A 13,402-nucleotide genomic window follows, 5' to 3' on the forward strand; every position below is an offset into this window, starting at 1 on the left:
CTCCCTTGCCCCCTCCCTCCGCTGTCCTCTTCTCTTGCATGAGTGACACACACAACAGATGCTGACATTATCAAATGTTCGGCAGTCGTCCTTGCCTTTGCCCTGTTATGGACGATGCATTTGGGAGGAGAGGTGGCTTTAACCACCTGATCCAAAGATAGCATGCAAGTGTGTTTTACAGGGGGAGAGGGGAGCAGTGGTGAAAATAGCACTTTAAAAGACCACTTTACTAAAAGGAACCGACTATAGCATCCCTCTGTAAATACACAGCTGATGTTCGTTTATGTTTTTTTAATTCAGAAACACCAATTTGGCAAGTTAAGGAAGTAAACACAAGTTAATTGCCGTGTAGAAAGTAGTTTCCGTTTGATATCAACTGACAAAACAGTAGCACCAGGGACACACATGCTCAGTATATTTGCTTATTTACAGCTGCTATGGGACACGGCCTAGAGACGTGGGAATGCAGGTTAGCTTCCTCCGTTTCTCATCAGCTGAATTTAACCAGAAGAATTACCACACTGTCGTCCCTGCATGTAGCCTGGAAAGGCAGTATAAGTGTGAGTGTGTGTGTGCCACAGAGAGGCAGAGCGGTCCCTTCTCAGTGGTCTGAGCGGCACTGTGCCCACACCAGCCTTCATCCATCAGCTGCTGTAATTGCTACATGACTCCCGGACATTTGACTCAAGTGCACCACGACGGATTATTATTATCCTTTTCTCTGGGTACAATTTTTCTTTTTCTACAGAAGGGGGGCCACGACCACTGGATAGGGAAGGGAAGAGGTACTGCCAGAGAAAGGGGGTAGCACACTGGCTAGAGGGGGGGGAAGAACGGAGGCACATGGGCATAAGGTGAAAGTGAATAATGTGGCCGTGGCACAAAAAGAGCTGTGGAAGAGCACTCAAGGAAAGGGCACCCCTCGCTGGTTTTCAAAAATGAAGTACTACAGGGCGGTGATGACTAACCGAGGCACTTTTCAAAGGAGTTTTCGCTCTCTGTCGCCCTAGCGGAGGTGGTTTGTCAGCTTGAGTGCTTCCAGTGTAAAAATGCAGAACCAAGATTCATATTCAGATCGAGTCTCCTATTCAACAGTGCTTACCCAATGCTTTGCTAAAGCTGGTAAAATGGAACCAAATCACCTGTTCAATGGATTTGGTCCCCTTCAACCAGCTGTAGCTATGCTTTGATGACACCGAGAACAGCAGCCATGTTAAGCTTGTGTTTTCTGTTCACATATATTCCTTCATCTCCACATGTGACAGGGTTGACTGTGTGACTGCAATGATTTCATGTATGCTAAATATACTAGATATTTTTTTAAATAGCACTTCATTAGCCATAATGTTAATATATTCCATGTCACCTGATGTAAAGGGTAGAACTGAAGTTGTAACTGCATTTATGTGTGCCTGTGCTGTTTTTCTCTAATTGGCTTAATATGATGAGTTTTTATAGTTTTATTATGTTATGCATAACAGGAAGAAATAATTAAATCTACTTGTGTATGTCAAACTTAATTCACATTTTCAGCACTTATCCTTGCCACTTTTGTTATGTGAATAGAAAATCCAATGCTGCCAGTGTGATACTTGTACATTAATTTGCTGGGGTTTCAACCGACACAATTACACACATTCTCTGTTTTATACTTTTTGTTTTTACAAAATAAAAATCAGGTAGTAATTTTAAAAAGTGCCGCCATGTTATTATTTATTACACTGTTATTCACCTCGACTTATTTGTCCTTCTAAGCAGTTGTTCAAAATTTTGCAGCCTATGTATAGCCAATGGAGATATGAGGGGACACATAAGCTCTGACAGGGCTTGCATGCCTCTTTGAGAATGCAGGGCAAGACTGCAAGAGCTGAATGGGGAATGCTGGGGGTGTTAGCAGCACAGAGCAATGAGGAGTGGGGTGGGGAGGTGGCTCCATACAACCGGCTAAGAGACATCAGAGAGAGCCTTTTACAGACTTGCAGAGTGAGAGCAAGTGTGTGTGTGTGTGTGTGTGTGTGTAGGACACAGGCAGACGACTGAGTGAGCAAGAGACAAGAGAGAAAATGAGCGTGAACATGATCTCACTGCGACACATGCAGGCAGAGTAGCCACTGCTCGCCTGCCCCAGCCCAGCTCGCGACAGCGGGTGAGGAATGAGGATGGAAGCCAGATGCCTCCAAATCTGGGAGGGGGGTTGGGGGTGCTGGACACACAAATCACTACAGCACACCCTTCAATGGCTGGCCCTCTCCGAGTGTCGCAGCAGCGTGCGCACACACACACACACACTTTTTACACTGCCTGTGTTGGAGCAGCCCCCACATACACCCCCAGAGCACTAGATCACGAACACACGCACACACTCACTCCCTCCCTCCTAACTCCACTCATCCTCGTCCATGTTGCTCTGACCCCTGCAACACACACACACACACGGGAGGCTGAACAAACATACCTGCTTCTGACTCAGACAGGCAGCTACAAACAACACACAACACATCCAGCCTGGGACATGCCCTGGAAAATGGATTGAAAAAAAAAAAAAACCCAGAATGCTCCCATTTACCCAACCCAGGGCAACGAATCAAGCCCTAACCACAGGCGACAGCATTACACAAGAGTAGCAGCAGCAGCAACGCTGCCAGTGGCTTTTACATTAGTCAGCACATTCAAACATCTGGGGTAGGACAACTGGCAGGCTCCGGGGCCAGTCAAGCCAACTCCACCAGCGACTGGGAGCAAACAGCCGGGGCACATGTACCAGGCAAGGGCTGATCAGCTTGAGCACGCTTAGGTACCTGTGCAATGTACCGTCTGCTCATCCCAGGGACCCACTGCACCCCATAAAGCACCTCCTCTAGAGGACCACAAACACACCGCACACCGCGAGTAATTACGCTCCCCGTAACGACTGCGGGCGGTGGCGGCCTCTATTGGTTCTGGCAGAGTGAGCCATCAAAAGGGGTGGGGGGGGGGGGGTCCTTAATTATTTTTCTTTTTTTCCCGCTTTTCCTGAATCACACTGCGTTCCCACGCAGTAGGAGGAAGCCACTCGGTGTGGTAATTAACAAACAGGTCGGCCCATTTGTTGGCGAGAGTAGAAAACGGGTGAGAAGCTTGTAAATGTGTGTGTATGGTGGCGTCTGCCTGGCACCGCGGGGCCAATCTGTGTGAGTGAGCGGCCGTGTGTGTATTGGAGTGAGTGTCCGTGTGTGTATTGGAGTGAGTGTCCGTGTGTGTGTGAGTGATTGAGTGAGTGTTTGTGTGCAGCACTGTTGTGAGTCATGGGCTATTAATCGTACCGTTTACAGTGCTGTAACGGCACTGCCTCACCATGCTGTGCCAGAGAGCCACTGAGAGTAACCAGTCGTCTGCTGAAAGCCTGAGGACTGCTGCAGTAAACACTCTCACACACACACAAAGACATGTCACAAACAGAGCCACAATGCCTTCGACCAGACAAAGACACACACAGTCTTCCATATAGACACAGATGCCAAACAAAGGCAAATATGCCCTTAACCAGAGCACACTTGAATGTACACAACACATCTAGGGCAAGATGGGAATGCTTCCATCTTTTATTGATCTTTGGTTCTTTGATTTTCCTTTGCCCTGTCATTTATGGTTATGAGTGATGACACAGACTACAGGGGACACCTTGGCTCTCTGATGTTTCCAGTGCTCAGAGCCACACTCTTGCGCCTCACACAGAAAAAAACTGTAGGTCCCACTCGTCTGACAACAATCAGTCTGTTTATTTGATAAAAGAACTAACTTCTGTTTTTTTATTAAGTATAAGTACAAGTATATATACTTTTTTTGATCCCGTGAGGGAAATTTGGTCTCTGCATTTATCCCAATCCGTGAATTAGTGAAACACACTCAGCACACAGTGAGGTGAAGCACACACTAATCCCGGCGCAGTAAGCTGCCTGCAACAACAGCAGCGCTCGGGGAGCAGTGAGGGGTTAGGTGCCTTGCTCAAGGGCACTTCAGCCGTGCCTACTGGTCGGGGTTCGAACCGGCAACCCTCCGGTAACAAGTCCGAAGCGCTAACCAGTAGGCCACGGCTGCCCCCGAGTCAGTATTATTAATAAAATTATTTTTTTTTGTGGAAAAAAAGAACACCACTTATATCGATCCTGTATATTGACATTTTGAAAGGGTTGCGTCACTGGCCGCAGACTGGAAAAGAAATGTCCACTAAATGGAATACCACTGTGCTATTGCTAGAATATAGTAATTCTTCACAGACTTTGCTGCTTGCTCTTAAGGCTGTCAGGGCAGACAAAAAAGAAAAATCTTGATTGCAAAGAATTCTAAGAAGAATAAAACAAAAGTATCCAGCTTCGGCATTTAGACTATGTGACAACTGGAAGCAGTTCTCATTTTTTTTTTCAAAGTCAAAGTCAGCTTTATTGTCAATTTCTTCACATGTTCCAGACATACAAAGAGATCGAAATTACGTTTCTCACTATCCCACGGTGAAGATTTCAATGCCACAGACTGAGCATATGCACATCCTAAATCATTAGCGGAGGGTGAACAAACCCTAAATGCATTTTAAACAAAGGAAACAATACAAACGAGCGAGCCTCAATCATAATCCAGTCTCATACTCAATGGGCACTTACAGCATACTAAGACTATTAGATGTGTCTCATACTGATAACAAAAGGGTAGAGTAATGTATAAAACCTGTTTACCTCGACAGATCTATACCATCTAAGGCCATCGAAGCAATCAGCGCTGCATTTCTTAGAGAGCAAATGGCTAATTAATCAGCAACAAACCATATTAGCCTACATTATTACATCTTACATGCCTATACATCTCTGTCACCTTTCTAAGTTTGAGCCAGGTTTATACACCTGAGAATTTTAAAAGAGTAAATTGCCAATGAAGTTGCACCAATTGCCAGCCCTGTGACAACAGCCCTGTGACAATCAATTATCACACTTAAAATAAATCTCTCTAAATCGTTCTCAATTCTGAAGAGGTGCACACAGTTTAGAGCGCAGTGGGGACGCTCCTGTTCAGCGTCGCCACATGGAGACGGAGGAGTCTCAGCCAGCGCGAAGGGGGAAAGCGAACTTTGGGGGGTGGGGTGGGGTGGTCGCAGGTCTCAGAACGGTGCACAGGGCTACCTCCAGGGGGAAAAGAGAGTAAAAAAAGATGCAGGCATGGGAGCTGAAGCGAGAAATAAGAACTAAGAGTAAATGGTGGAGGGTGGAGAGCTATATATCTGCAGGATTTTCTGATGGCGAGGGGACGATGAGCGCACCAAAGCACAGCTCTGCTGTACAAGTGTGTCATAAATACTGACCGCGGCGCTTTCTCATCGGCACAGTCAATAAAAAGGGATTCCCGTGCTGCCCACAAGCGAGGGAGGCAGAGATTGCAAAAATTCAGAGGTAATGCTAGAGCCCCTTAGCACCTTATGCAGCTGTACTGCAGACTTCCTTAACAGCATAGCAGAGGCACACAAACACACAAACACACACACACACACACACACACACACACACCCACACATGCAGACAGACACTCACCTCAAACAGCAGAGGGAAAGGTGAATTTGTTTCACTAAGTTACACTATTGCTCGGCAATGATTCTACTGAGCAGGGTTGTGCACAATTCGAATTGCAATTCTGCTTCCTGTTTGCTACCTCAATTGTAATGCAAGTGAAATTCAAGAATTGAATTGGAATTAAAGAGACAGTTTCAATTAAATTCTGGAATTTTGCACAAGCCTGCTACTGAGGAATATGAAAAACGAGTTGCGATGCATCTGCCTGCACTAGCTCATAATTGAAACGTCAAGCAGAGGCTGACTGCTCTCCCTATTGCCATTTATCAGTGAGGGGGGAGCGGGATAGGCAGGGGCTATAGGCCATTACAGCAGGCGCACCCTAACCACCATGACCCCGATTCCCCATGTCTGGGTACCGAGGGAATGTGTGCCACCACAGACACGGCAACTGCTGGGGTTTCTAATGGCACACGTGAAATCACCCTCTGGAATTTATGGCCTCTTCTAACGGTCGACCTTATCTAACTGATAAGTGTGGCTTCTCGGGTCGACTGCAGGTAAGGCCATCAGTCCATCTCATAGGAGAGACATGGCGGCAGCTGGGGGGGTCGGAGGATAGGTATGATGAGGCAGGTGGAACTGAACACTCACATCCAGGCTGAAATCAAGGGCAGCTCTTCGGCAGAGGGACTCGAGACAGCCGCAAGCACATCAGATAACAACAAACATAACCTGCCCCCATTAAACGCAGACACTTTCTCCTCTCAGCAAGGGATTCAGTCTCAGTCAAAGTGCAAGATGCATCAGGCTGTTCTCAGTATGTGTGTGTGCACTCGTGTGTGTGTGTGTGTGTGTGTGTGTGTGTGTGTGCACTCATGTGTGTGTGTGCGTGCGTGCGTGCGTGTGCATGCGTGTGTGTTGTGGTACCTAGGGTTCCCTCGCAGGGCTGCGTGGTGCAGGGCGTTGAAGCCGTTGTTGTTGGTGATGGTGACGTCAGCGCCGGCCTCCAGCAGCACGGACAGCATGTCGTCCCGCTTCTTACTGATGGCGTCGTGCAGGGGTGTGTCACCCTCAGAGTCCTGTAGGGGGCAGCATAGAGTCAGCCAAAGCAAGCTCACCCACACAGACCAGCAAAAGGTCTGCCACTAACAAGTCAAAACCTTCCAATTAAAACATTACCTCTTTGCTCTGTGTGTGTGTGTGTGTATCTAGGTATAAATAATAAAATGGTCATGCAAGGCCAATGTATTCTGTTGGAATTATACAATTACTTTCAGATATGACATGTGCATCATGCAAAAGCCAAAAAGGGTTAGGGGTGGATCCTGTACAAATAAAATCATTCTGACACCTCTAACAGGTAGCACACTTGTTTGGATGATGAAGAATCAGAATGTGTAGCTAAAGGTAAATGTATACATTATCCATGCACTGCTGCACTAAACACATGAGCGATTACTCAGTTGTAGGATAGCAGCCAGATAAGGATGCTGATTCGTAGTAAAAACCATTCTGTGTTGTTCTGAGCTGAATGAAGTGAAATGTGCCACAGCAGGGTACAATATCACCTTGTAAGAACAAGTCCTACATCAAAATAAAGAGTAAAACAAAACCAAAAATAGATCTTAGAATGTCTGTCACTGATTTTCAGTGTGATCTAGGATAATAATAATATGATCTCTTTGGGACACTAGTACATTGTTTTCTGCAAAGACAACTACTCTTTTTTTTTTTTTTAAAGAATTGACGCAATCCAGACTTATGCTACATTAAAAATAAGGAATACTAAATAAGCTTTCATAACTACAAATGGAACTATAAAATACCCTGCCCAAGATGAGAAGTCCAGGATAAATGTTCACAGTCCTGTAGCAACAATGATTGTTGGTGTTAACTGGGCCTCATTTGGGCCCTATACATTTTTAACAAGGTTCTGTACATAATATGTGGAAAACATGTCTCTGAGTAAAGCCAGAGACTTTCTAATGTGGAGACACAGCACTCAAAAAATACTCCACAGAAATGCATGGGGCTAGTTTGTCACGCCAATATGGCCGTTGTCTACACATATCCCACCCCTTCCTCGGCAAAACGTCGACATGTGAATACATTGAGCCAATCATGTGGTGTGATGTGAAGACATCGTGCCAATTATGTGTTGTGATCTCGCTGCTGGAGCAAGATTGGTGTAGTGAAGCCTTGCGCACGCGCAGTTCGACCCAAAGACTGTGCCCGATGAGTGCCCATAAAACGTTGGTATATGGCCGCCGAGTGGAGGGACTTGCCTAAAAGGACTTTGGTAAAGCTAGTCAAAGCTAAAGAAAAACAAATCAGTCTTTCCATCTTTAACAATAAAATGATCTTTTCTGCAGACACAAATAACACTTGTTCCCTCATTGAAGAAACTGTGCTGTTACAGTAAAGAATAGTCTGTGCAATAAATAGGAGGAGCTAAGTGAGTGTGTTCAATAGGAGGAGCTAAGTGGGTGTGTTCAATAGGAGGAGGAGCTAAGTGAGTGTGTTCAATAGGAGGAGGAGCTAAGTGAGTGTGTTCAATAGGAGGAGGAGCTAAGTGAGTGTGTTCAAGCGGAGACTTTCTAATGAGGAGACACAGCACTCAAAAAATCCTCCATAGAAATGCATGGGGTTAGTTTGTAACGCCAATATGGCCGTTGTCTACACATATCCCACCCCTTCCTCGGCAAAACGTCGACATGTGAATACATTGAGCCAATCATATGGTGTGATGTGAATACATTGAGCCAATCATATGGTGTGTTGTGAAGACATCTTGCCAATCATGTGTTGTGAACTCGCCGCTGGAGCAAGATTGGTGTCGTGAAGCCTTGCGCACGCAAATTTCTGCCGAATAGGATGCCCGATGAGTGCCCAAAAAGCGTTGCATTATGGCCGCTGAGTGGAGGGACTTGCCTAAAAGGACTTTGGTTCAAGTGGGCCTGACACATTTCAAGTGTCACATTTCACATATCTTTAGGTCACTTCACAAATTTCTAATGCAAAAAAAAACAAAAAATTACCTTCACTGAATACATAAATATAAATATCATATTTTTCTTCTCCATCAGCCAGACATCAGGCTTCACTTTCTGAATTCTCCTCTCTCTCTCTCTCAAAGGTCAGTAAACTTGAAGATCATTAAACAGCATGCAGCATGGTGCTCTATGCATATGAATCATTCTTTCGAAATGCAAGGATCAGATATGCCTAATGTGACTGGTGGCGGCTAAACACCATTTCAACAAAAAACGAAACAAAACCATAATCTGATAACATAATCTGTGATATGACATCATGACCTGCTAGTTCTTGTGGCCTTTAATTAAGAGAACTAGCCGAGGGGACATGTCACGTAACATAACTCAAAAAGTTGTGTCTCATGCAGTAACCTATTACTTGGCATACGCAGTGTTATTCTTTCCTCGCCAATTGACGCTAACAGGGCTAAAAGGGTTTCTGTAGTGCTAAGTGAATGAGAGTTGTAGACTTCCCCTGGATGGGAAACCGGTCCATTACAGGTTGGTACCCAATTTACAGCTGAGTTTACTGCGAAAATCCAGATGAAGTGCCTTGTCTACATCAAGTATCTATCTGTGATTCGAACTGGCGATTTCCCAATTACCATCCTTATCTCTTAAACCACTGAGCTACACATTCTGTGCATGATATCAAAAACACATGAATGTCAAAACACCATGATTGGCTGGATTACAGACCTAAAGGGATCAATGAAGGCCGATTCCAAATTTCCCCATTTAACATACTGAATGCTACAGTCAGATAGGAGCCCCACACCTGCCCCAAAGTCGCTGTGTCTGACTTCCACTGGACAGTGCAACTTGTGACGTGGCCACCGTACGCACCTGGAGGCTGGGATGACAGCCCAAGTCCAGCAGCGTCTTCACCACCTGCAGGTGGCCCTTGTTGACAGCGATGTGCAGCGGCGTCTGCCTGCGCTTGTTCCTGGCGTTGAGGTCGGCTCCGCCCCGTTGAAGCACCTCGATGACCGAGCCCTCATCCCCAAACGCCGCGTGGTGCACGGCCCTGTCCCCATCCTTGTCCTGTGGACAAAAGAATGATCAGTTTTCAGAAAACAAGGCTACCTGCAACTCCTGGTGTAACAATGACGGCTGTTGGTGTTAATTGGGGCCATATATCTGAGAACATCTTCATCTGGTCCGAGTTATTTTTTTTAAACAAGTTTCTCAAGGCCAACATGAGTGACATCAAGGAGCCTAGACGGCAGACAGGGACCCTAGCAACTGTGTTCTCAGACCAGACGACAGGGGAAGCAAGGCGCTATTTTGTAAGTGTACATGCTGTCTGGACCTGTCTGGGTTGGCTATCTGGGTCCCCAGTGAGTCACAGATGAATTATCAGGACACGCCATGAGAGCTCTTGCAAAATGCTGCAAGTGCTCATTCCTACCCTACAACATTTTCACTGTGCTCACATAATGGTTCTTATGCAGTGGCATCTAACATTATACCCCAAAAGCTATTATGTCACTCTAAAATATTTTATTACTGTAATCTGAAACCTTTTATTTAATATAGAAGTGACAGGATAAAAGAATATCACAGAACATCCCAAAACAGATATGTGAACAAAACGAGCCACTGGTAAAGTAAAGCATGCCTGTGATACACTCCACAGCATCAAGCACCTTCACGCTCCTGAAATAACAATAGACATGAGACCATAAATATTCCCTCTTGATTGCTGGCGGAGGAGCATTCACGTGGGAGGAATAACAATGGCTGTCTCACCAGCTTGCCTGCCCCCCCCCCCCCCCCCTTCATTTAAAGTAAACAACAGCAGCCGGCCCTGCTGCATGCTAACTCCACTCCCCTCGTCCGGAGGAGGGAAGTGGCCCTGCAATCAGACGCCTCAGGGAGACGAGGGCCAGTGATTTACTCGTTATGGGAGAGAGAGGGGTAAATGTCTGCGCTCCGTGCTGACTGAGCAAACATGTTAGCTGGCTGTTGGAGGTAAGGGATGAGGGAAGGGACAAAAGGCCGAGGGGCAGACGGGGGGAAAAACTCAATTTGTCTGACGGCTGAAGGTGTGTAATAAAGTCAGTGCCACACTGAGAGAGGAGAGCGATCTGCACTGGTGATACAGGTCTGGGTTAGGGAGAGGGATAATGTTGGAGAAGGAAGAGGAACAACAGCACAGTGGGTCAGAAGATGGGTAGGAGTACAGGTGACGTCACACACACACACGCACACACACACACACCTCGGCTTCCAGATCGACGCTGTATTTGAGCAGCAGCTTGAGGACGTCCACATGGCCGTTCTGACTGGCTGCCTGCATCGCTGTGTGGCCCGCACACTGCCCATTCACCTGGGAAAAGAAGACAGACACAAGTGTAAGAATATGTGTGTGTGTGTGTGTGTGTGTGTGTGTGTGTGTGTGTGTCTCAGTTCTTCAGAGACAACCCAGAGCAGCACTGCGGAAAGGTAAAACAGCGGGGGCTTGCTGGTGGTGGGGGGGGGGGGGGGGGGGATGAATATTGATGCGGGCCTTGCGGGTATTTGCAGGACACGTCTTGTGTCCTAGCGGGCGGATCGCTTGGCTAGTCAACCCTGCGCGCCCCTTTCCCTCTGCCTGCACTCAGCCATTACTCCAGTGAAAGGCAGCGGGGGCACAGTGCCAGCCGTCAGCACGCTGGCACCATACACGGCATGCAGTTAATGCCTAATGCCTCAGCCTGTAATGAGCCTGCAGAGGGAGCAGGGGAGAGGGTCACTGGAGAGGGAGGGAGGGAGAGAAAGAGACAGAGAGGAAGGGAGACAGAGGGAGGGAGGGGGGACGGAGAGAGAGAGAGAGAGCGAGAGAAAGAGAGGGAGAGCAAAATGGAGGGGGGAAGAGAGAGAGATAGAGAGAGGAAGAGCAAGAGGAAGTGAGGGAGAAAGGAACTGAGGGAGAGACAGAAGAGAGGTAGAGTAAAATAGAGAGAGTGATAACAAGAGGAGAGAATTAAGGGAGGAGAGAAACTAAAGACAGAGGAGAGCAGGAGTGACTATCTAGGAAGCAGACTGGGAAGACTGCAGTGTATCTGGGTTAGTCACAGGACAACACTGCCCTACTGCAACTTTTAAAAATGGGGCCAGACATCTGCATGGGCCCTCGGGTTCAATGCTAAACCCACCGGAAATGTTCAAAGGAAAAAAATCCTTCTACTGCTAATCATTTGGTAGTCCTGCCTGGACAATTACAAATCACTACTTTGCCAATTATGCAGCAGACAGTCTGGCAGTTTGCGGGGCCTGTTTCCACTGTTATCACCAAAAGGCCACTTACGTCCACGTCAGGTCTCTTCATGATGTCCTCTACTTTGGCTAGGTCACCGTTGGCAGCTGCCTTCACCAACTCCTCGTTGATGTCACCCGACTCCTGGGTCTCAAAGAGCTTCTTGAGCAGCTGAGAGAGACGCTCTGGGAACATAAAATGACATATTGCATTAGTCAGGATACCACTCACCAACAGGAGAGTGTGGTGGTGGAACACAGCGGCACAAGAGCAGAACTAAATTTCCCTGTACATATTGCTGTATATCTATAGATATCTACATAATATATTTATATTTAAAAGGCAGTGAGGAGAGTGGCATTTAAGACACGAGAGTGTATGTTAGGTGGCCTGACTGCAGGCTGGTTAGGAAGCAGCTCCTCCTCCTCCTCCTCCTCCTCCTCATACCTCCAGAGGCGTTGGTGACGGCCGAGCCAGACGGAGCCACTTTGGTCACGGCGGCCGGGTTGTACGTCCACGAGGTGCCGCACACCTCCACCTTCAGATCGCTGTCCGAGTAGATCTGCTGCACGCGGCCCACCTTCCCCAGTGTCTGCAAAGGACATAACGCACAAACGGTGAGAGGGAGTGTGTGTGTGTGTGTGTATGCGTGCCTGCATGCTCATAAGCTCCCCTATCTCAGAGGACACTGCCCAGAGCGTTCTCAAAACATGGATGAGAGAGGAAATCAATAACTCCACAGTTTTCCTTTTAAAAAATGAGATTGGCTTATTTAAAATAAGAATACCCAGAGGCCTCTGGCCTTGTAGGACCATTTTTCATTTCTATTGCTCATAACTGGATCTATTGGAATTCTGTTAAGCCTCGTCCACCGAGAACAACAAAAATGTGTGTGTGTGTGTGTGTGTGTATGTGTGCCTGTGAGTGTGTGTGAAGAAATATAAACCAAATGTGCAGACCAAGGGCACTTAGCACAAGCTCTCACACCTGCCTGCCTCCTATTTCTTGTTCTGTGTTAAACAAAGAGATCGTCCAACAGCATAAAGGGAAAGCTGGGACGCAGCAGTAACTGCCCATAGCTACGGTTTAAAGCTCATCAGCTCCTGGAAGTTATTTGGCGTGGGGATGATGTCTGTGCACCGCGAGCTGTTGTTGAATCACAGTGTGGTTTTTACGGCCAGCTTATATGGTGGAGAACAGAGCACATTGCTGGGTCAGAAAAACAGCAGTTTCCAAGGCACACTGGGGCCCTTTAAACAGTGGGGCTAATATTGGATAGACAAAAGGTTATGAGGCTGAGGAACATTTGAGAGCCAAGTGGCTGTGGCATCCCAATATGAGATGACAGGATACTTGGAATGACACCAGAGACCGAGATGGGCTTTGGACAGATGGCTTTAAATTTTTAATTCCGTGGTCGAGATGTGCAGCGGAGCCAGGTGCAACACGAGGGCCTCACAAAGAAAGCTGCATCATCACAAACACGGCTAAACACACCGCCGGGTACACCAGGGCTGCCATTTTCAGCCACTGGCCAAGGGTGTATCACTTGCGGAAATAATATCCCACCCCCACCTCCCTGGCAGATC

The 13,402-nt window shown here is 47.0% G+C and overlaps 1 protein-coding gene across 8 annotated transcripts in view; it reads right to left on the reverse strand.

The window, feature by feature from the left end:
- mib1 (MIB E3 ubiquitin protein ligase 1) overlaps window positions 1–13,402 on the reverse strand; it is a 63,149-nt gene that overhangs the window by 30,569 nt on the left and 19,178 nt on the right. For all 8 annotated transcript variants that reach the window (XM_042087388.1, XM_042087394.1, XM_042087391.1 and 5 more), the window contains 5 exons: window positions 12,261–12,405; window positions 11,865–11,998; window positions 10,797–10,904; window positions 9,419–9,616; window positions 6,465–6,616 (listed from right to left, as the gene is read on the reverse strand). In XM_042087388.1, coding sequence (XP_041943322.1) covers window positions 6,465–6,616; window positions 9,419–9,616; window positions 10,797–10,904; window positions 11,865–11,998; window positions 12,261–12,405 — 737 coding nt within the window. The remainder of the gene's footprint in view (window positions 1–6,464; window positions 6,617–9,418; window positions 9,617–10,796; window positions 10,905–11,864; window positions 11,999–12,260; window positions 12,406–13,402) is intronic.

Source organism: Alosa sapidissima, chromosome 1 (genome assembly GCF_018492685.1).
Source record: "Alosa sapidissima isolate fAloSap1 chromosome 1, fAloSap1.pri, whole genome shotgun sequence".
NCBI classification, from domain to species: domain Eukaryota; kingdom Metazoa; phylum Chordata; class Actinopteri; order Clupeiformes; family Clupeidae; genus Alosa; species Alosa sapidissima.